Source organism: Megalobrama amblycephala, linkage group LG4 (assembly GCF_018812025.1).
Source record: "Megalobrama amblycephala isolate DHTTF-2021 linkage group LG4, ASM1881202v1, whole genome shotgun sequence".
Lineage (NCBI taxonomy): Eukaryota > Metazoa > Chordata > Actinopteri > Cypriniformes > Xenocyprididae > Megalobrama > Megalobrama amblycephala.
This window is the reverse complement of record NC_063047.1, coordinates 8,631,048-8,655,701: the sequence shown is the minus strand read 5'-3', so window position 1 is coordinate 8,655,701 and position 24,654 is coordinate 8,631,048. Positions and strand designations below refer to the sequence as shown.

The following is a 24,654-nucleotide window of genomic DNA, read 5'->3' as shown; positions in this document are numbered from 1 at the left end:
AAAAGAATAAATATCAGCTACTTTAAAGTGAATTGTCTCTTACTTAAGCAAAAGTATAGCAAAAGTGGCAGTTCGAGTCCAATATTTTCAGTTGCCACAAAGTGTGATTATATGAATATATCATATCCATGTATATATTCTGCAGGATTTCTTTCAGGAATACACAACAGACACTTCAATAGTACAGCTCTGCATCACGCAATGAACTCACTGACCTCACTGAATGGTATGTAACAGGCAGGCTTCCACATGGACTACTTAAATATATCATTTGGAAAGAGTAATGTCATTTTTGGGTAAAATGTCTGTCATCGAGGCACTTTAGAGATTTAAAAATATCCTCTTCTCTGCTCTCTAACATTAGTATTCATATAATCACACTTTGCGGCAACTGAAAATATTGGACTCGAAAACTGCCGCTTTTGCCATACATCTTAAAATAAGTAAGAGACGATTCACTTTAAAGTAGCCGCTTAGATCAAGATTTACTATCACCATGGTGATAAAGTGTGTTGAGCTCTGTTCCATACTTATTAGTCTTCTCAATGGTAAGAGTCAGAAGTTCAGTGCAAAGCAATACCTCATGTAGACATGTGGCTTCTTGTATTCTTGGAATAAATGTATCATCTGGCCTCACCTCCTGTCTGAAGGCCTTCCTGAATCCTGCCATGGGAGTCGGGGCGAAAGCTCTGCCAGGGACGCAGCTGACTACCACAGGAGTGCCCTGCTCACACGTGCTATTGGCTTTAATGGAGAGCGTGTGGCCCAGCTTACAGCTAGACAAATGAGCTTCATTTCCAGTGCAATTAATGGAGTAATCCCAGTAAGTTGGCTTTCTCCTGCGGGCAAACATCCTGAGAAACAAAGCAAATGGGAACTTTAGAATTAATTTGAAAAAATATAACTCACACAAAACCCATGTAGTCCCAAGTGGAAGATTCTAGCCATAATATGGCTAGTAAATGATTCATGGTTGCATTAAAGATTCGATACACTTTGAACTGCAGAAAGAAGAAAGCACAGCTGAAGTGACATCATATACTCCTGCAGGAAAAACAGTGCTCATCCTACAAACAAAATATATAACAAGCTCCCCTGTCAGAAGTATACTGGCCATCATTCACAAAAAATACACAATCCACATTTGTTTTTTATTTAGACTCTGAAGGAGAGAATGTCTCACACTGGACTTGCTCCAAAGTCTATGTCAGATCCCTACATTTGGGAAAACAAATGTAGACACACAAACACACACACGCACACACACACAGGCTTTGATAGATACAAAAGAAAACATAGACATACACTTTAACTCACAAATTTGATCAAAAGTTGATTTAAAACAAAAACGTTTTGTTACAAAAGCTTTAACATTTAGCCTGGTGTTTAATTTATAATGGTTGTGAGAACAGCTGTAGGGAGAGCTATTATACTTCCACGCCGAAGCTTTATCATCTGAGAACATCGTCTGCTTGTTCCAGCAAGGGAAAGACCCATATTATTTACAGGAGCCATTCATGCACGGCCCTCTGAAAGGATTGTCCAAGTTTTCTTATGAAAGCATGGTTTAAAGCCACAGGGCAGACAGAGGTAGTTGAAAGGAAGCCCATTTTGGCTCCACGCTGAAAAAAACTACAGCCTTTGGCTACGTGTCCCCCCTCCCCCCAACATCAAGCACCGATTTAAAAAAACAGACAGTGCCTGCACATTTCATAAGACGCAGCATGTGCGGGGAGGCACGTAGCTTAGCCGAACAGTCTGCAATCATACAACCAACTATAAAGCTTTAATTTCCATTGTGCCTGAGTGATTTCTCATATAGCAAATGAATTACTAACTAGGCGTTTTAGTGATTTCCACATAGTTATGAAAGTGCTCATGAAGATTTATGCAACTCTTGAGAGCCATACATTACGAACACTGTATGGAATGTAACAGCTTAGCAGAAAGTTCAAGACTATATTCTCTGCAGATTTTCTTACTTATTTGCAGATTTTCTATTGGACATACTGCAGAGATTCAGAAGTCTTGAAGATTTGCTAGAAACATTCTTCATGATGTGATTCAAAATACGGAAAATAATGTTTCATTTGCTTAGGCTTCATTGAAAGGAAGCCAGTGGTTTCTCTGACCAATATACTGATGGAAAAGCAGCACGTCTATCTTTGTTATTTCAAAGGAAGTATTTTCATTCAGGCCTCCTCCCAACAGTTAATGGATTAAGATTTATGTCTGTCACACAAAAAATGACTGCTATTGTTGATGAATGTGTCAGACTGTTTACTCTAAGAGAGTCAACATATATTTAAGCAAGATAGCATGTTAAAGATGCCCTAGAATTAAAAATTGAATTTATATTGGCATAGTTAAATAACAAGAGTTCAGTACATGGAAATGACATACAGTGAGTCTCAAACTCCATTGTTTCCTCCTTATATAAATCTCATTTGTTTAAAAGACCTCAGAAGAACAGGAGAACCTCAACATAACACCGACTGTTACGTAACAGTCGGGGTGTACACCCACAATATTTGCATATGCCAGCCCATGATCGAGGCATTAGACAAGGGCAGCCAGTATTAATGTCTGGATGTGCACAGCTGAATCATCAGACTAGGTAAGCAAGCAAGAACAACAGCGAAAAATGGCAGATGGAGCAATAATAACTGACATGATCCATGATAACATGATATTTTTAGTGATATTTGTAAATTGTCTTTCTAAATGTTTCGTTAGCATGTTGCTAATGTACTGTTAAATGTGGTTAAAGTTACCATCGTTTATTACTATATTCATGGAGCCGTCGCTATTTTCACTTCTAAACACTTGCAGTCTGTATAATTCATAAACAACTTCATTCTTTATAAATCTCTCCAACAGTGTGTAATGTCAGCTTTAGCCACGGAGCAAAACCTCAAACTCATTCAGAATCAAATGTAAACATCCAAATAAATACAATACTCACATAATCCGACGCATGCATACAGTATGCATGACGAACACTTTGTAAAGATCCATTTTGAGGGTTATATTAGCTGTGTAAACTTTGTTTATGCACTATTTAAGGCAAGCGCGAGCTCCGGGGGCAGAGAGCACGAGCATTTAAAGGGGCCGCAGCATGAATCGGCGCATTTCTAATTATGCCCCAAAATAGGCAGTTAAAAAACTTAATAAAAAAAAATCTATGGGGTATTTTGAGCTGAAACTTCACAGACACATTCAGGGGACACCTTAGACTTATATTACATCTTGTAAAAAAACGTTCAATGGCACCTTTAAATAAAGGAAGTTATATTTTGATTTTTACAGATCAATAAAAAATTTAATTTATGTAAGCATCAATTAAAATTTAAAAAGCAAAGCTATAGCTACATTTGGGAATACACTACTAACAGTGTGAAATGTCATGAGATGAGATTATTTTTAGACAGTACGGAATGAGAATTTGCTTTGATTATAAAGTTAAACCTTATTCAAAAAAATAATTTAATATTAAATAAAGTTAAACAAATTAACTCATAGAATGGATAACATACAGTTAATTTGACTACAAATCTAAAACCCTACATATTTTACAAAAATTTCTATATATTTAATACGTTAGCTCACAGAACCCCTGCAGTACCTTTATGGATCCCCAGGGGTCCCTGATTTTAAGATTAGAACCTATTGAAGCATAATAGATGAAAAACATGCTTCATTCCATAGTTTAAATCCTGGGATTGAATTGCACTGACAACATGACCATTTTTCAAGCGAAGCATATTTGGCATTGTAAATTTCAAATGAAACTATGACTGTAGACCTCCATGTTGTGTACTGTGTTAGCATTTTGTTGGAGTGGGAGTGTAATGGAGAAGTATATATTATCATAAGGGGAGTACATCCATGTAAAATACTATAATCTTACTTTTTTTTTTTCAGGTCAGCAAAGTTACTTTTGCTTGTATGCAGAGAAACTCTATAGGATGTATTCTAAAGGAATATCTACACAAAAGACAACTCAACTGAAGGGAAAGCGAGCACTCACTTGTACACACGGGTATTGTATCGCTTGTCTCCCGGAAAGCCGAACATACCGCAGATGACCCTGCTGTTCATCTGAGTCCACTCATCATCACATATCTGCTTCCATTTGCCTCCATCCTTCACCTCCACGTAGCCCTCTGTCACTGGGACACGCTTACGATAAGATGACAGGATGGGCCGAATACGAACATCCTCCACCTGAATGTTCAGACTCTGAAGGGCAAAAAAAGACAAGTATTGTTACTGTAAAACTGAAGTTGATTTATGATGGACATTGATTCTTGTATTAGCAATAAAAAAACTGCAGGAGGGTGACAAATTTCAGGCCAGACATTTTAGACATATCATAATTTTTAACAAGAAATGTCATTTACATTTAATATATATATATATATATATATATATATATATATATATATATATATATTATATATATATATATGTACCATCTGAAAAATGGAAACATCCATTTGTTCTGTGTCAGCATTATTTAATGTTCCCATGTTGTGAAACTTTTAACTGGACACTTTAACCACAGTCACTATAAAACTAAACCGGTTTTACAGCTCTTCACTTCATTATAAACATCCTATCAGCAGGACTTGTTGACCTGCGCGACCTCTGAAAATCTTCCAACTGAGTTTACCCTCAAGCCAACTACAATTCACGTCTTTGGCGAGACTATAAAAACGCATTTAATGGCTTCTGACGTATATAGTAGATGGATAAAAAGGCAGAGAAGAGGTTACTACTTTCAAGCTCACATCAAATAATCCTAGACACCTTGATAATCAGGCAAAGGTGTGTGGTTGAAATTCTTTCCCCAAATTTACTAGAAAGTCTGGAAAAGTGAAGCACATGGAAAGCATCTTATGCAACATTTAATATCAGGTACTTCAACATATTATATGGCATTAAAATTACATAGCTGCATCTAAATGCAGCTCATCCCATTTATTTATTAATTTATTTATTATTTGAACAAACACCAAATTATTCCAGGATGTATCTAAGACTACATGAACTGTAAATCCGTCAGGAGGAATGAAGCTAAATCTTTTCAGTAGACTCCAAGACTACATGAAGGGCTTTAGCAGCAGTTTTACATTCCTGTACTATGAGACCATGTGGGTTGAGTTTTGAAAGACTGTATGAGTTGCTGTACTCAGCAAATAAAGTGGCCTAAACATTCCACTGCCCTATGTACTTCATGCTGTAGGACTGCAGGGGAGGTCTGCCAATTTTTGTTTGGCCTTTCTTGAACTCATATTTGTGAAATATGTTTAAAATTATGTTAAATACAGTACCATTGAAATGTTTGGGGTCAGTAAGTTTGGAAAGGAAAGTAGGTGGGGGGAGTAAATGAACAGGGCTCACTTCCACTCTCATTACCAACAACTGAGGTGCCCTTGAGCAAGGCACCTAACCTCCAATCACTCCCCAGGCACCACAGCAAAAATAGCTGCCTACTGCTCTGGGCGTGTGTACATGGTGTGTGTGTTCACTACTCACTGGTATGTGTGCACTGCACTTGGATGGGTGAAATGCAGAGCACAAAGTCCGACATGGGGCACTATACTTGGCCACACGTCATGTCACTGTCACTGGAATTTTGTTCAAATAAATGCAGCCTTGAGCATAATTTTTTTTTTTTTTTTTTCAAAACCAATAAAAAAAAAAATCTCACCAACCACAAAGTTTTGAACAGTAGTGTATGTATTAAAAATACAGCATTAAAGTTACATTTAACCAAAGCTAACTTAAGTTGAGCTAAAAGTTTCTTTGTCTCTCTCACAATACAACTGTATTAAGTAAAATAAAAATAACTTTGCAATGGCCAGACATAAAGGGGCTCTTTGGCCTAAAAAAAAAAGTTGAAGACCCCTGCTGTAGAACATAATTGTTTATTAAATGAGTACATGAAGTGGTCACCACTGGGAGACTCTTTCCTCCGATTCCCCCGACATCATAAACCAAAAAAGAAGGTGGTGTCTTTCATTAAAAAAGTCATGCAAGTAATATAAGCTGAAGCAGAGATTTCAAACTAGGAATGAGCATGCGGTTGTGAATGAACATGTGGCAAACTAAAAGGGTATCCTTACTGTACCACACTGGAAATGTAAGCAATGCAATTATGTGGGTTTATTCCAACATGGATACACTTCGGATAGAGTTCTAGAATGATAAATGTTTATTCATATGACCTGAGGGCTATTATATTTTTTAAAAAGTCTAGCATTTTCACATGAGGTAAAACTAAACAGATGAACAACCAAACACTCAACCACACAAAATATTCATTTCTGTAAATCAAAAGACTTTTTGTGAATGGAATGGTCAGTCATTTTTCCAATGCTTCTGACCAAGCTGTTACAGCTGCTGGTTGAACGGATTTAATGAAGAACTGTGTGTTTCCAAAATCTAAATTGGACACTCTGGTCAACAACAGACTTCAAAATATAGAAGTGGTTACCGTGACATGGCCCAAAACCAAGTAAACTTTTCACAAAAACAGTTCTTGTTATCTAAGGCACTTTGTGATGCAACAAAGAATTCTCATCAAAGGTAAAAAAAAAAATAAAAAAAAAAAAAAAAGCTACAGGAATACACCAGTATACAGAACACACTATACAAGCAATAAAAGCCATCCTAACGCAGCATTTGAACAAACAGTATCATTAATTTTTTAACATGTTACATAAAACATTGTTTGATGGATAATAAAATGTGATTTTCCATGCGTCATAAGAAAGTAGCTTTTTTAGTCTTGATAAATGTTTTTTTTTCCATTTTTCCTTTGTGACTTGATCAGAGAGTTTAACAGCCAGTGCACATATCTGCAGCTACATGGGGTTTCAATTAACTCTTTTCTAAACAGGCAATGTGCAAGGTTTTAAAACAGGTTGGAAGAAAAAAGCAACTGAGGTGTGTTTTATTAGCACAAAAGAGGAAGAAAAAGATTTCCTAAACATGTGTGGCAGGCTTCTATGGTAACTGGAAGAGGAGGGGATTCTGCAGCTACAGGAAAGAAAAATAGAGCAGCTGGGATATCGATTTGTGAGGGCTTGTCCTTCTGTGGATGTAAGTAAGCATCTCAGGAGACTAGTCTGTCTTTCAAAAAGAAAAAAAGAGAACCCTCCTACTGCTCATGCTGGAGAAGGAGTCAGAGGCACAAGTGGTGAACTGACAAGCATTCTTCTACTGGCCGGTACACAGACTGTGAAAAGGAAAATGTCACACAGCCCACACTGTTTTTCCCTTAAAATGAGAAGAGTGAGAGAGCATGTTCTCTTCCAACGAAAAAGATAAACCAACACTTTCAGTCCACAAAAAGTCCAAATACAACTTTGATATGATTCAAAATATGTTTGTGTTAGGTGTAAACTACCCCAGAAGAAACTAAAGTAACTAAATATGGTGTTTTTTTTTAGAAACTCTAGTGACTTTTGTCTTTAAAAGCATGGCTATTGCTTGTGTTTTTTTTTTTTAAACTCTTTGCAAAGACATGTTAAAGAATGCCTCCTCTACAGATGGAGCCCTTTTCCAACTACACAATTCCCTCCCCCAACTCATAATAGAACAGTGTTTTAGCAGATAGCTAATAGTTTTTGAATGCAGCTCTGTTACTGAGTTTTTTCAAAATGGTCTAAATCGACAACAGTTAACAAAGAACACATAGACTATTGCTGGACAACAGTCCTGGCCTGTCTTGTTAGACAGATTGAGAGCCATTGCACAAACTGATGATTATCTGTTTCTTAAAATAGCAAGATTAGAGTAGAGTCTAGCGTGGTCCATTCCACTTATCTGGTGCCCATGTTTAATTGGCTTTAATTCTTTTTCTGACTGCAACTCTTTGAGCAGTTAATTCTGACCTAACAGTCTTCTACAAGAACACTGAGGAAAAACAACAATGAACATCGGTGTCGGTTTTCAAGGAAAACTTGTACATCTACAAAAATCTTTGGGTCCTCGGGAATCTGAAAAATGTGTTTTTCCACTTCGGTCAAAAGCAAAATTAATAACCACAAGCAATGATCGCATGACATGCTGAATGTGGACAACAAAGCATTGAAGCAAGCTAAGACAGAACAACTTCGAGTCTTCATGTGGTTTGATTGTCATTTTCAGAGATTACGCTTGCTATTTAATAGAGATAAACTTCCTGTTTAATGTAGGGAGTGTCACCCCCAAAAGTATGTAACTTAAAGGGAAGGAGAGGCAGATAAATAAACAAGATGAATATTGTCTCAAAGACAGAGAGAAAGCAATGTAAGTACATTCCCTGCATTGCAAGTAAATGCAAGTGATACCCTGCTAAGCAAATGACAGTTGGTTGAATGTAGTAGTTTAAGGAATATTATGGGTTATTTTCAATCTATCGTCCATCAAACATCTGTGGCATGCTATTCATTACCACAGACTGTAATTTTGACTCATTCCTGTTTTTAAAAGCATTTAACAGGAAAAAAAAGTATTTACAATGAAATCCAATAACCAAAAATATTACTTTTTCTGCTATCTACACAAATGTAAGATATGACAAAAATAGCTCTTTGGCTGAACATGATTCAATCATGGACAGTGGTTCCACGTGACCGAAACAAGTAGAACCAAATAGAATCAACCATGTACAACTAACTAGAATCAATGATGTTCATTTAACTTGAATGAATGGTTTTAGTTTAACTTAAATAAATGGTTTTCATTTTAACTGACATTCAAATAATGCTTCCCATTTAGTCATGTGATTTACATAAACTAAATATAACTTTTCTTTATGCGTGTCGTTTGGTGTTGGCAGTCCATAAGTGATACTGGTTTCACCTAGAGAACTGCTATAGTGGTGGCTTTATTATTAAAGCAATATCTTAGCAGGTCCTCAACCCAATCACAAGCTCCACACTTTACCACAATGCTAACTCCCCAAACACAAACATAACAGAAACTTTCAAATACCAACGTAATAGAACATTAAACATTGACAAGTCTCTCCATTTTCTCATCTTGCTAAAAATGTATTAAGTAACACTTTATTTCAACATTTATTCTCCCAATTCAGCCCCTTTGCAAAGCATGATGGGAAGTGAAAGTGCTGTTTGATTGGGTTACTTGATTGAAATGTTAATTCAAAATGAAAACATCAAGTTAAATGTTTCAAATAAAAATTTCCTGATAATTTACTCAGCCCCATGTCATCCAAGATGTCCATGTCCTTCTTTCTTCAGTTGAAAAGAAATTAAGGTTTTTGATGAAAACATTCCAGGATTATTCTCCTTATAGAGGACTTCAATTGGCCCCAAACAATTGAAGGTCAAAATGACAGTTTCAGTGCAGCTTCAAAGGGTCATATAAAATATGCTAGTGCAAGTATGTGACAAGTAGTTCAAACTTTGACCTGTGGAGTGCAATAATACACTTAGCAGCGTCTACACTCCTGGAATTCTAATAGAGAAGAAGAAGAAGAAGAGAGCTAGTTCAAGACGGGCGTCTATGGTTAAAACGTATATACATTTTTTATTTATTTTTTTAGAAAATGGCCGATCGTTTCGCTAGATAAGACCTTATTCCTCATCTGGTATCGTTTAAAGCCCTTTGAAGCTGCAATGAAACTGTAATTTTGACCTTCAATTGGGGCCAATTGAAGTCCACTATAAGGAGAATAATCCTTGAATGTTTTCGTCACAAACCTTAATTTCTTTTCAACTGAAGAAAGAAGGACATGGACATCTTGGATGACATGGGGGTGAGTAAATTATCAGGAAATTTTTATTTGAAAGTGGACTAATCCTTTAGGTCAAAGAGTAACCGTTTCAAGTCAATTTAACATGAAGCAATCACATTTGAACCAGAAACCTGATACAATGGTGTTAAATCAAAATCAATTGCTTAAATAAAGTTACCAGCATTTTTTGAGTGTAGTTGAAGAGTTCAGATGCAAAAGCCTCTAAGTGCCATCTGAAATTTTCTTCTAAAATGAGCATTTTTATCAAGCTCTTATGTTTATGTTCAGTTATTTCACTTTAATGGCAATGAAAATGACCGATTAATTTACATTAAAGTGAAATTACTGAACCTAAACATACAAGCTTGATAAAAATGATCATTTTAGAAGAAAATTTCAGATGGCACTTAGAGGCTTTTGCATCTGAACTCTTCAGTTGCAATATGACCTTTGACGTGTGCTGGGAATTTACAAGGAAACTACATAACTGCATAATGTTTACATTATACAGTAGACATATTAAGAATCTCTGTAAAATTTTGGTTTGAAAAAGGTTAAAAAGGGGGCTTTTATGGAACCTGTAGAGAATAAATGCACATACTGGGCCAAGAGGCCACAGAACATATTAGTCACTAGAACAATGATGGCTGAGTGGTTCTAAACTCTGTTCTGACGGTGACCATGTTTAACTTCAGCTGTTGTAAAAGTATTAAGAAAACCAAATTATTTCTAACAAGAATTTCTATGAAATTCTTTAATTCTTTAAAAATTCATCTAAGTCATTTTGAACCATTTGTGTTGTAACACTGTGAATGTTCTGGAATCCTTTAGCTGAAACATCCTCATCAACTCTTCAACAAATAAATAATGTAACTTCCTCTGTAGTACCTCATACACAAACTCCCGATGATTGTAATCAAGGTATTGCATAACATTTGTCTGTATGGTACAGGCTTCCAGCTAATTCTGCGTGTTCCACTCTCACATAGTAATGGTGGACGAGACCAATGGTCCTGGTTTATACAGGACTTGGACTTTCTAGATTTATCAGAATAAACAAAGCTGGGTTCATTTAGATTCTTAGGTATAAAGTTAAATAAATGGACTAAAAGGTCTGGACACACTAAAAAACAAAAAACAAAAACAAAAAAACAAAAAACAAAACAAAAGGTTAGCCACTTAGTTACCACTCAGTCAAAATTTTTCTTTCCAAACAGGGAGAACATCTTGTTCACTCACATTAGGCTGTAAAATAATTTTCACAGATTTGACCCTAAGTCTTGCAGTAAACAAGTCATGTAAAGCCATGATTAAATATTTGTGACCTTTCATGTGCTCAGAAAAATACATTGTCTTGAGTCTAAAAACTGCTTAAGATAATTAGATAAATGCATATTATTAAATGGATTAGCGACCAAAAATATTTTTCATGACAACTGTTATTCCATAGCACTACCTAGAAAATTAAGTGTTCACATTTTCTCCCCAAGGTCTGTTTGCATCTTGTTTTGGAGTCTCATCTTTGGACTCTCCTCCACATATGCCATCTCTGCACCACACTTACATTACATCATTTTTCCCATTTTAACCCGAGGAAGGCAACAGTGGGTTGCCTATGAACATTCCCAGATGACTTGAATGTGGCCGGCATTATGGTAAACCTCCCTGTGATTTAACTGCCTTAATGTGGAGCCCGTGCAGGCTATCACTAGATGGAAAAGCTGACTCTGGCTTTCTCTCCAGGTTTCTCAGCTGGAGACCACCAAATAGAAGCTGATATAAGATGTCTAGACTTCACCCTAGCCTGTGCTTGACTCATATAGTCCATGTCCTTTTAGAAAAGGCGATAATACTTTGAAATTAAATTCAGACACAATAGGCATCTTTTTGAAAACTTTTTGTATGTACATTCAGATATTTTCCTACTGCAAATTATAGTGGTGGTGAATTCTGACCACTTAGATGGACTTTCATTGAGGTTTCTATTGGCTTTACATTGAGAATCACAATCTGAGTTTCCAAAATCTTACTTGTCACATCTAGAATCTGTTCATCATAAGGCTCGAATTACACTTCCCTTTGTTTACAGGAGCGCCTATCATGAAATATTTCTTTGATTGCTAATGCATTCTTTCAAGATGACACTGTCGGCTCAGAGCAGCTTGTGTATGGAAAGAGACAGAGGATGGGGACAAATCCTGTTATTACTCTAACTGGACACAGACATTAATTTAGACACCAAATAGCAGAAATATGGGTAGCGTAAAAAATGTGTCAAGAAGGTGTTTAAACATTCCATTGCCATATTCCTAGCAACAAAACCACTTAGCTCTGGGTAGAAAAATAAATGGAAAAGAATGCATTGAGCGATTGGAAAAGTGATCAAAAGGAAAAAAAAAAAAGCAACAATAGTTTCAGGATTGTCATGCACCTAGTTTCCCCAGCCTGGAATGTAATTTTACGAGGGGCCACAGCAACAACCTGCACCTGGTCCCCGGACACTCAACTGCTAGTGAGACCCAATTATATACTTTTGAAGAGCTTGATTAGCTTGTTCAGGTGTGTTTGATTAAGGTTGGGGCTAAACTCAGCAGGACAGCGGCTCTATAGGACCAAACCTGCCCCTATACCCCTGACGTAGGCCATGCTATTATGCACCTTCTATATGACTACAGAATCTCCAAATCAAAACACAGGCAAAAAAGAAGCATAAACAAGTGATAAAAGCATTGCTTATGTCCATGCTATAGTCTTGTTCAGAATGATGCTTTTTTAATTAAAGGCACAATATGTAAGATTTTTGCAGTAAAATATCCAAAAATCACTAGGCCAGTGTTATATATTTTGTTCAATTGAGTACAATATACCAAATGTTTCCAACTATTTGTAAATCCTGAGAAAATCGTGATTTTAACCAAGGATACGGAACGTGTCCGGGAGTCGCCTGTCAATTGCGTCATACCCGCGTTACCCTCGTTTCCGGTATAATTTTGTAGAAACCATGGAAACACCAAAGACGCTTTAATATATTACATGTTTAATTGAACAAGGGAACATCTATTTGGTTACATTTATAGACAGAAAAAGAATTATTGTTATGTAGCTCAACACGTTTAGTCATATATTGTTTAAATACGGTTTCCTTAACTTTCCAGGAGTACCATGCTTTTACCATGCCTCAGAGAAAAACACTACTTTGTCAAGCAGCTAAGTAATACAGCATTTTCTACAATACATTTTAAAATGAATTGCATGCCATTTATCAACACAAGCCACCCAGTATTTATTAATATAATATTCTAAAATTGACCTAGCTTACTGCAGTGTGCAACAAGTATCTCACAGCAGCCGGCGAGCGAATACACAGAGCAACGTTATACCATCATTTTCAACATTCATATGTATCTAATATGATAAACAGCTCTGTTACCTCATACACTTGACCGGAACAAGTGGAAGCGATGACTGCGGCATAATAAAAGTTCCACTGCTCGCGAGGCGATTGTCGCGTTCGTCTCTCTCACATTAGCAATCACTCCAGCAGCCTCGCTCAGCTCCACAACACTTGGTCCTGCTCTGCTTCATTACATTAACGTTAATAATCTCTTTCTTTTGATATTTTGCAAATTCAGCTATACAAAATATTCTGGGGGCCATGAAATTTTTGTGAAAATGATCAAAAATGCTGGCGGTGGCTGGCAACTTTTTTAATAAATGCTGGCAGGGGAAAGTTAAGAATATTAGGCCTCTAAGTCCTGCGTCGACTCAGTCTTCCACATATTCTGTAGCTTACAGAAACAAATTAATTGAACTATCAGCACTGGACACCACAAGGCTAAAATACACCTTATCTCTGCATTTGTGAATGTAGAGGCTGCTTGTTCTCTGATTCCCCAGTTTGTCCAATCAGCAGAAGTCATTTTCAGAAAAAGCTGACATTTAAATCAATATATAATACATATCACATTAAATGCTAAAACTCTTGGTTGTGTTGACAAATCATTATTTTGTAAAAATTTTGGAAAGTTTCCCAAAACCACTTGCTTCTGCACAAATCACATAGGCTGAATGACATAAATGGCAAAATTCACTAAAAAAGGTGATCATTGTGGGGCACTATTCATTTCGTACAAAACATAATTATCAAATATTAATTTTTGTCTTTTGATAGTTGCATTCAAAATCCATTTGGTTTAAAAATTTGAATGGGCATGACGCCTCTGAATAGTTTTAGACAATACAATACAATGGAAGCACATTTGTACTGAATCCACTTACATTGATGTTGTTGGTTAGGGTGTTAACAAACTTGAATCCTGGGATTCTCTTGTCGCTGCAAATCACCCCAACATCCTCAGTATGCTTGCAATCAGACACACCTATGCCATTAGACTCACACTGAGCCAAACTCTTCTCCTTCCCCGTGCAGTGGACATTGTCAAACCAGATACGGCCTAAAAACACAGGAAGTCAGTGCATATATATTCTGACTAGTCATCAATTTTCCATGAAAAAATATTATTGAATGACTAAGTTTAATAATATAGGATGTAAACTGGCATTCACTTATATTATATTTTACTAATTCTTTCAGAATTATTATGCATGTAACTCTTTTATGACATGAGACACTACATAAAATGTACTTTTAAAAATTAATTTGTCAAAGCACTGGCCCATAATGAAGTCAAAAAGGTTCCAGACCCAAATATATACATTTGCCTCCATACATTCATATAAATTTTAACCTAAAATGTAGATTTTAATAAAAAGTCAATGGATATGTTCTACTATCCTGTACTATTTACTGCGACGCCATTTTAATTGAGAAAAATGCATGTGTTTCAGATTATATCAAAGGCATTCTGAACACAACAAGCTTACCTTCTCCCTTCCCATATTTAGATGATGGAGACCAGGAGACTGCTTCAAAATAACCCAGTTCTCTGCAAACAACTTGGGCCGCATGAATGGTGAAATCATCATCACACACAGTCCCCCACTCCCCTTCATAGAAGACCTCAACGCGCCCTTCGTTGTGCTTGCGTTTCTCTCCTGCCAGACGTAGTTGTATCCTGGGCGTATCAGCAGGAAGCTCTGGAGCAGTGTAAAGATCCTGTGAAGGGCCCTGGTAGCCCGGAGGGTAACCCAAGTGCTCATACTGTGCGTAGCTCAGTCTCCATGCGCACAATAGTACAAATGATACAGACCAGAGGGCCATCGTAATGATAGAGGTTCCGATGATTTTTATGGCCTGCAAAAAAACAAAAGATTTTTTTGTGTTATTATTATTTGCAAGACAGCACAGAAGGAAATGTTTAATGCTAACAGACATAATTCATGCATTTTAAGATTTCAAGCCACCCATTTATCTGTACTTTTTTAATCAAAAGAACTTTTAACTAAGTCATGAGCTGATGGAGAACAGCATGTGAATTCTCATTCATCACCAAATCGGCCCACATCAAAGAAAGCAATAATGAGAACACAGAGGCTTGTTTAGACCCTACTGTGGCAGACTATTCATCTACGTTGCCCATGACTTAAGCAGAAAAAATATAAAATTCACTTTGAATACCATGGAAAAGAGTCATGTTCTTGGCAGAAAATGCTGTTTAATTGAGCATTACAGTTTGCCAGATGTTAGATATTCTCTTTCAGTGACAAGAGAATGTGCTGATGGAAATATGGTTAGTACGAGTAGATGAGGTAACTGCTTTCCTGACTAAAAAAAAAAAAAAAACAACACTTTATATACACAAAAGTACAAAGGTCCACATTGAACATCTGCCATTCAAAATACACAGAACATTTTAGGGTTTTGAAACATGCAAAATAAATAAATGTTAAGATGTAAAATGAATAATAAATATTTAGAATTCTGCACTTGTTTTACATCTCACATCAAATAAGCATATTTTTGACATTGTGAAGTATTTTGTGCAAAATGTCATTCTGGTTTTGCATAAACATGTGCAATGCTGTTTTTTCCCCAATCCAGTTTACTCAAATTTGTGTGATGATAATATAATTTGACTAAACAAATATGGATAAAAAATAGAAAAAAAGCTAAATACAACCTAGGGTTCTCAGACATCTATATATGACATTCTCAGTGCAAAAATATAATGTGACTAATAGGACGAGTCTTCAAGACATTTCAGTTCTCCAGTTCTCTCTGGCATGTAAGCTGTTTTTTTCCCAAAGGCATGAAAAAACAATAATGTAACCTGCTTCAAAGGATTCCCTGAAGATTGCCACTTCAAGATAAAAGAGGCACTTCTACAAAAGCACTTTTTAAGACTTTCACTAACTTTCACATACACACACACATACACACACACTCAAAGTGTTATTGTCTAAAATACATCATTATGGGGACCTAAACCTAACTAAATCTAAATGTGTAAACCAAATCCCACAAACATAATATCTTTCAGGATTATTAAAACAACACATCTTCAAAACGAATTAGCCAACATTTCCATCCTCTGCTGTATAGCAGCCTAACACTGCATTTCTTTAAAGATGTGCTTGGTCTAAAGTGAATCTCTGTAAAGCCCACCTTTCAGTACAGATAGCTTGTTCAGAAATGTATTTGTGACATATGTTTTTGTTCGTCTGGACAAAACCTATAGCTTTGTGCTTCTATAGTTTTGGAATTGTCTCACATTCCGGTCCTAAAGACCTGTTTTTTGTCTTTTAGCATTCTGCACTTCCAGACAGCAAGTCCCTTGACACCATGAATAGGATTCAGACCAGGATAAAAGGGTTCACAAGTCAAAGGGTCACATTTCTATGTAATATTACCTAAACACAACAACCCAGTGTTCTGCCTGAACCAAAGGCACAGAACACTTTTGTATGTTCAATAATGAATAATTTGTTGTTAAAAACATTTGAGTTGATCTTATGCAGTCACGTACACCATAGTCTACCAACACCTTGAAAAAAACTTTCATCACACATTTAGAAATATAATGTTTGTACTTGCATCCTACTCCACTGACTCAAGCATGACGTCATACGTAACTATTAGAAGCAGTTTTTCTCTCTTATATCTTACAGTGAAACGTGCTATACTGTAAAACAGAATGAAGCCAGAATGTCAGGTAACAGATAATTAAAACGAATTATTCAGTACAACTCTCGTGCATTTTCTATGAAAATCAAAACAAAAACGAGATTATAAACCATCTTAATAACGCAAAGCAAAACAGTTATCTTACTTTGCTGTGAGTGCAAATTTCACAGTAGAATCCTCCTCCGAAATGTGAATCTCTGCTTCTCTCAGCTGTTGCACATCCCTTAAACTTTCACTGGTTGATCTCCTGCAATTTTAGGAAAGTCGAAACAAAGTTACGCCTTGTTGAACTGCCCCCTCACGCCCACCACTGCGAGCTGGTGACCTCATGGACCTCCAGTCAAACGGCTACATAACTGGAATTTTTGAGGAAACAGACCTCAAAATAATAATTATGAACTATTATATAACCCTATAGCACGACAAGAGCACTTTAGATGACTGGTGGGATCGAGTTTATTGGACGAGGGGAGGAAAACAAAACTTCACTAATTTGATAATACTTATGTAGGTTGGTTTTGTTGATTAAAGAATGGTTATGGCGAGTGTGTTCAACTAATAACATCGGTCGTCAAATGTTTTCGATGAATCCGTTGAAACGGTTCACAAAACCTGACTGAATCATGAATCAATCGGTCCGAGCAGTTCTCGAGTTAAGTGGCTGGATTCGGCATAGCATACAAACTTTCCATCCAATCTTTCTGCACAATGCATGTATTCCGAGCACACATCTTACTGTTTTTCTGCCAAATATAAAGGCAATGCAGCAGAAATGGAAATTTCTGATTTGACTTTTTAGCTCATATGTAACTTATACGAAACATTGGTTTAAATAAACCAGCAAAAATAAGATATATGGGCTATATAAATTGTGAACTATTGTGTATTGTCAATGCAAATTATATGTAGTTATGTGTCGTCGCGATGTCAGAGACCACGTGATGACGCGATTACGCAATGACGTAAAATAACGGCTGAATATAACAGCTTTTAAAACTTGTACTTTGAAATGAACTGTTTCTGAAGGAATTGTTTCCCTTGAAGAGTCGGATCTGCCATCACTATAACCTCTTCTGTCTTGTTTTCTTGTGGGACAGTAATGTACGTATACTGCCATCTTGTGGATAATGGTGCACTCACGGGAACAGAATCTATAAACGCTAATTAGACTTCATTAGTCAGACCGCAGCTGTGTTCTAAGAAACACGATTCACCACTTATTTTCCGCTTCGTTGCATTATTTGTTTAATAATAAACATTCGAATTATTTCTATAAAGCCTAATACCTAATTGAAAACATAAAATATTCAAAAATAAATAAATAATACATATCCCATAATTTACATGACATAGTCACATTCTCTCCCTCTCCAGTATTTTCTTAGGCTCCTCCCCCTAGTCCTACTTCCAAGACCATTAGTCTCACCCTCTGCACTGTATTCTCACTCACTTCTCTGGTTGAAGGAAGGAGGCAAGGTTATTTCAGAAATGTTCAATTATCACAGGCAACTCTCTCATTAATGGATGACTTCCTGAAGTCTTTGGATATTAAACTATCTGCAAATGTTCCCCGAAGGAAGGATGCTTGATCAGAAGACTTAATTTTTCAGCTTGCAGCCAGGGTAATAGGGACATCCTGGAAGATGGTAAACCGGACTGAAGGTTATGTCTCAGAGCTAATAACTCGCACCACGACTGCTTGTCTGCTTTTTATTTTTGTGCTCTCCACCTTTCTAGGGAATGCTCTGGTGTGCACCGCGGTGGTACGGTTCCGTCATCTGCGCTCCAAAGTGGCGTACGTGTTTGTAGTGTCTTTGGCTGTCTCAGATCTCTTAGTTGCCTCTCTTGTGATGCCATGGAAGGCAGCGGCTGAGATTGTGGGTTTCTGGCCGTTCGGCAGTTTCTGTGAAGTATGGATAGCCTTTGACATCATGTGCTCCACCGCCTCCATTCTTAACCTGTGCATCATAAGTGTGGATCGTTACTGGGCTATTGCTATCCCATTTAGCTACGAACAGAAAATGACAAGAAGAGTGGCATTTGTCATGATTGGAGTGGCATGGACGCTTTCTGTTCTGATCTCATTCATTCCCGTGCAGCTGAGTTGGCATAAGACTCCCGGCCATAAAGAAGACCTGGGAGGAATGGCTGAAAAATGCGATGCCAGTTTAAACCGCACTTACGCTATCACTTCATCTCTAATCAGCTTCTACATCCCTGTCTCCATAATGATTGTCACTTACACACGAATCTTTCTCATTGCGCAAAGGCAGATCCGAAGGATATCGATGCAAGAGTGCACCATTAAACATGTGCAGTCCTGCCAAAGCTGCAATAAAGCTCCTGAAGAGAAGTTAAAAAGCTCATTTAGGAGGGAAACCAAAGTCCTGAAAACTTTGTCGATGATCATGGGTGTGTTTGTCTGCTGTTGGCTCCCTTTCTTCATTCTCAACTGCATGGTGCCATTTTGCGACCCTGGCCTCCACAATGCCGGGCAGATCCCATGTGTCAATAAGACAACCTTTGACGTGTTTGTTTGGTGTGGGTGGGCGAACTCTACCTTGAATCCTGTAGTTTATGCCTTTAATGCAGAATTCCGCAAAGCATTCTCCAGTCTCTTGGGATGTGGGAAGTTGTGCTCTCAGAATACAGTTCAAACGGTTGACTTCAGCAACGAGCTGGTGTCGTATCATCGCGACTCCACGAACCTTCGAGACGCTCACCTCTTTGGTCACCCCTGTCTGCATCCGCACGTTGTCAGGGAGGGAAGTGACAAAGACATGTGCTTTGATACAGTGTCACAGATGGCTGAAGTCCCTTATGAGACTGAATGTAACTTTGTATATGGGGAAAGGCCTCCTATGCTAGAACATGGAGAAACAGAATTATCCTTGGATAAAATCATACCATTTACGAAAGCAGACGAGTTAGTGTCTCTTGAACATGTAGTTCATAATGAAGGCGAATCTCCTAGTATCTCTGGAATACTGTGATCTGTAAATATGTTTAGGTGAACTTTGACTGAGAATAATTATTTTTGTATGTATTAGACAAAAATAATTGTTGACCATTTTGAGTGAGACAGTGACAAATTGAATTGGCTTAGAGAACTGATTTTGAATGCTGTTTCCTAATTACTCTGCTCATGAATCATTCAAAAGGTCACTCACTATGAGATATACATAAAGATAATATATAGAGCTGTACATTTCTTTTATCAGCTAAAGCTCATGATACAGTATCAACTGTTATTTCTACTTGAAAATGTTTTCGGTTAACTGACTAAATGGAGGAAATAATCATGTCATCTTGAAATTTTTTGTTCACTTTGAACAAAAATAAATAACCACTGACTTTGAAATGTCCTCTGTCCTCTCTTAAAAGTAAAAGGCACTGACAGACTGACAGATTTTTATTTATTTTTTTATTTAAGCATGACATATGAGAGTTCATGCAACCATCTTGAGAATTACTTAATTACTTAATCTGTCTGGCAACTCTTTTGTCCAAACAAAGCTTCTGTTCATTGAATTGATTTGTTCACAGTAAGTCTAACCTGTTGGAGGTTGCATATATATATATATATATATATATATATATATATATATATATATATTGAAACTTACAATTGAAACTTAAAATATATGGATGTATAAAATGATAGTTTACATGAAATGTTGTCCTGCAGTGTGATATGCAATACTCAATCTTAAGTATTTCATTCTTTTATATATCTTCTGGTGTTGTTACCTCATATATTATTTGATGGACTACTTGGAAAATGTGTACATTTTGCCACTCCGCAGGTAGTCTTGTGTAGCCAGACCTTCAGACTGACGGCAGAAGGTCTAGAGACTCTATCGCAGCTTTCATGAGTATGTGGTCTCTGTGGAACAAAAGTGGGCGTTTCTGTATATGTGGGTGTTTTCAAACTGGTGGGTGTTTATATATCATGCATTGAAAATGATCCCCTTCACCTGACCCCACCCCTAAACCCTACCCACACTCTGACGTGGGCAAATCAGGTAACGCTCTCAAAAACCCTCTGTTTATGGCCTTGCCCATCAATCATTAATGTCCTGCAGAGACCTGTACTTGGCTTTCATTGGCCAAGGACCGCCCAAGGAGACGTTTGACTGACATGCAACGCAACCAATCACAGTTCGATTTGTTCCGCGTCATGTTTAGGGGTGTGAAAATGTTAAGTCGATGTCCCTTCAATAACAGACCGGCGTGCATCTAATAAATTATTCATTTAAGAACGTTGTGCAAGTTTACTGCAACAACAGAGCCGCAAACTTTACATACATTTTAAAATCCAATATTTAGTTGATCCTGGAAAACGCTCGTTGTCACAGTTGTAAACACGACGGATTTCTTCTTCCATGAGGGTTTTTTACGTCATGGCATTTGTTTCTAGGAGGACCGTTAAAGAATGCGACACACACACGTCTCCCGGACATCCTGTAGAATTCAACCAACCAGTTGACGACTTCGAAAATCCAGAAGTGTTTCCAGTTAAGTGTGCCATAGACATCAGGGTTGCGTTCAGCCCCGACAAATGTTGCAAAACGTTTTTTAAATGGAAAAATATGCAAAATATGCTCAATATTACAGTCACTACCCTTGCCGTCCAGAATAAAAGAGAACATCCCAATCGAGTGAAGGGATTTGTGGAAACTGTGGTTCCTAATTGTTGTGATCCAACATTTGCCTCGCATTTCATGACGAAAAGACAAACATTTCAGATGAAGGATCCACTTCTTACCTCTGAGACTGTAATATGATCTATGACCTTATTATTTTTATTGTGAGTATTAGGCTTATCATTATTGATGATCACTATTGTTGTGCTATGATATTGTAATATTAACCATTATATAATCAGAGGAGAATAGAAAAGTTTATGAAAGTGTCACTCCAAAATACAATAGCAAAATATATAAATATGTATAGTACTTTTATGTTACATTCATACCCATTGTGCGAGCTGTCTCTTTAATACCGCGTGGTTTATATACATGTTGTAGCTGATTGGGCTGACATTTTTGACACACCCACCAAACAAGAGTAAACATATCTCAAACACCGTTGCACACCGTTTCCAGGAAACATGTCGTTCAACCCGGAAACCGTAGCAAAACGTTGCGCACCAGTTTGAGCTTGAACGTGCCCCAGATATTCAGCCCACGATTCGTGGGCGTGACGTCTGAGATTACACTGCAGGACCATTTAAAATGAAAAGAAAAAAAAAAAAAATCAAAATGGAAAAACTTTGAAATCATGTTACGCGTAAATAAAGTTTAACCTAAATTAATTTAAAGATAAATCCTCAAATGTTTACAAAAATAGAGTGACTTTTATTAAAAAAAAAAGAAAAAAAAAATTAAATTGAACAAGCATAATGCAGCTTTTATTTAAAAAGAAGACAAGTGATATCATTCTGATATATTTGTTTTTATTCGGAGTTTTATACTAAAACAGGTCCATGGACAAAATATAAGTTTATGAATACATGTTATCTTGAACAATAGTATACAAAAAAAAAAAAAAAAAAAAGTACTTTCACTGATGGAATGCATTTTGCCTTTGGTAGTAACATTCAACAAACCATCGCTTAACCATTAATAAATTAAGTGTTTGTTCTGTATTGCTGTATTTACAGTAAAGTCTCGTATAATCCAATACAAAATATAAATATAACATGAATCATAGCGATAAAACACACTCGTGTTTTTAGTCACACACGCACGTGCACACACGCTCGCACACGATGAATTTTTAACAAACTGTAATAATGTTAGCCTAATGTATTTTGGACACTTTCCAACCAGCGGACTCTTCTAATCTCTGAAGGGTTGAAAATCTACACCAAGTAATCGGCTTTATGTAGGCTATCAGGTACAGAGGTAGAGACTGTCATGTGTTTATATAAACCGATCTTAATAAAAGTCTTCCACAGCATTGTGCTGCTCGCTCGCGCTGGTGATATTTAGAAGCATAAGACTCTACGACAAGACAGCTCAAAACAGCGTCACATCCCACCTAAAAAACATTTTCTCAGTCTATTAAAAAGGCATTAGCCTTCTTACATGCAACAGGAACATTTGCACTTCTGTGAAGATGGGGTGGCTCTTACAAGAGCCTTTGGTTTATGGAGTGAAGTCTGTCAGTCTACTTCTTCTTGGCAGCTGTCTTCTTCGCCTTGGCAGCCTTGGGCTTTGCAGCTTTAGGCTTCACTGCTTTGACCTTCTTAGGACTCTTTGCAACTTTCTTCACAGCCGGTTTCTTCACTTTCTTCGGGCTTTTGGTGGCTTTCTTGGGCGCTGCAGGTTTCTTCACTTTCTTGGGAGATTTCTTCGGGGCAGGTTTCTTTACTGCTGCCTTCTTGGGCTTCGCCGCCTTGGCCGCCGCCTTCTTCACGGCTGGCTTCTTCGGTTTCGCCACAACTTTCTTGACGGGTTTCTTGGCGGCTGGTTTCTTGCTCACCTTGAAGGATCCAGATGCCCCGGTGCCTTTAGTTTGAACAAGCGCCCCCTTTTTCACCAGAGATTTCAAAGCAATCTTGACGCGAGAGTTGTTTTTCTCAACATCATATCCACCACCTGCCAAAGCCTTCTTTAGAGCTGCCAGGGAAACTCCTTTGCGCTCGTTGGAAGCGGCAACCGCCTTCACGATAAGGTCTGACACGCTTGCTCCAGACTTTTTCGCCTTTGCCGCCTTCTTCTTCGGGGCTTTGGCCGGAGCAGCCGCGGGAGCAGGAGCCGTTTCTGTCATAGTTTCAGTAAACTTAGAGCCGATGTCTCGTAGTACAGAGCTGTCAAACAAACAATGTTTACATCCAACAGCTGAGGGCGGGATTTAAACGGGAGATGAGAACCATATAGACTCAACTGCCTCAACCGACGCTCTCAACAGGACGGAGTCGTTTGTAGATGTGTTTTCTGATCTTGAAAAACACAAGGTTTTCCGCGATAAAGAGTGATGGATTGCAGACTTTAAACCACGTCCCGATAGCTGAGTCCTTCCTCTGTAAGGGCAGCTCATGTTTTGTGCAAAACATCGGGCAGTTTATTGTACAATAATAAAAACGCGTCCAAATTTAGTGCGACTCGCAGCGGTAAATATCGCACTTCCTCTGTTCTTTTGTATATTATATATTCAAATTAGAAAAGCACAACTAAATCGATAGATATTTTGCATAAAGAAGACCCTAATGTACACATTTGTGGTGGTTTTTGACTAAGAATACTCACGGAATGAAAAATTGAAGCGGTTTTCTTCAGTGGAGGTAACACAGATAAGCGCTGTCGCCATTTCAACCTCCCCTAATCTCTCGGAGATTCTTTCTACAACGATCTATTAATAATCATATGTGTACATCCAGTACATGATTCAAGTAACTCATATATAAGCAAGTTTCCCAACATTGAACACATTTAAAGACGTTGTCCGTCATTAATAAAACGGGAGTAATGTTAGGCTATTGTCTGAAGGGAAAGTGTAGTCGAGGTGTGCGACAACAGGAGGAAGCTATCTTGGTGGATAATGTTGGCTTGATGTATTTATGGCCATTTTGCAACATTTAAATACTTGTATACCAATACTACTAAACACTCTACTGTTATTCTAATTCTATTTAGTCCTTGTAAAAAGTCACGTAGCCACTTTTTCTCCAAAGGAGGCATAATAACAGCGAGGATTTTCAACACGCTACTTCTTTGTCCTGCAGGCTAATATTACTGCACTTCGTAGTTAGCGTACTGCGATGTTGATCGACTTTAAACAATAAATGTATTATTTTTATCTGTCGCAT

At 37.4% G+C, this 24,654-nt stretch overlaps 3 protein-coding genes across 3 annotated transcripts in view; 1 reads left to right on the top strand and 2 right to left on the bottom strand.

The window, feature by feature from the left end:
- Window positions 1-17,131, bottom strand: part of loxl2b (lysyl oxidase-like 2b) — a 29,025-nt gene extending 11,894 nt beyond the window's left edge. The window contains exons 1-5 of the mRNA XM_048187254.1: window positions 16,984-17,131; window positions 14,639-15,008; window positions 14,033-14,208; window positions 4,031-4,242; window positions 638-854 (exon numbers count right to left, since the gene is read on the bottom strand). Coding sequence (XP_048043211.1) covers window positions 638-854; window positions 4,031-4,242; window positions 14,033-14,208; window positions 14,639-14,975 — 942 coding nt within the window. The 5' untranslated portion in view covers window positions 14,976-15,008; window positions 16,984-17,131. The remainder of the gene's footprint in view (window positions 1-637; window positions 855-4,030; window positions 4,243-14,032; window positions 14,209-14,638; window positions 15,009-16,983) is intronic.
- Window positions 17,132-17,326: 195 nt separating this feature from the next.
- drd7 (dopamine receptor D7) lies at window positions 17,327-20,382 on the top strand. The gene has a single exon (XM_048187255.1). The coding sequence runs from the start codon at window positions 18,482-18,484 to the stop codon at window positions 19,829-19,831; it is 1,350 nt and encodes a 449-aa protein (XP_048043212.1). The 5' UTR covers window positions 17,327-18,481; the 3' UTR covers window positions 19,832-20,382.
- A 1,894-nt stretch (window positions 20,383-22,276) lies between these two features.
- On the bottom strand, window positions 22,277-23,687 carry LOC125266507 (histone H1). Its single transcript, XM_048187251.1, has one exon. The coding sequence runs from the start codon at window positions 23,613-23,615 to the stop codon at window positions 23,013-23,015; it is 603 nt and encodes a 200-aa protein (XP_048043208.1). The 5' UTR covers window positions 23,616-23,687; the 3' UTR covers window positions 22,277-23,012.
- Window positions 23,688-24,654: the final 967 nt, after the last annotated feature.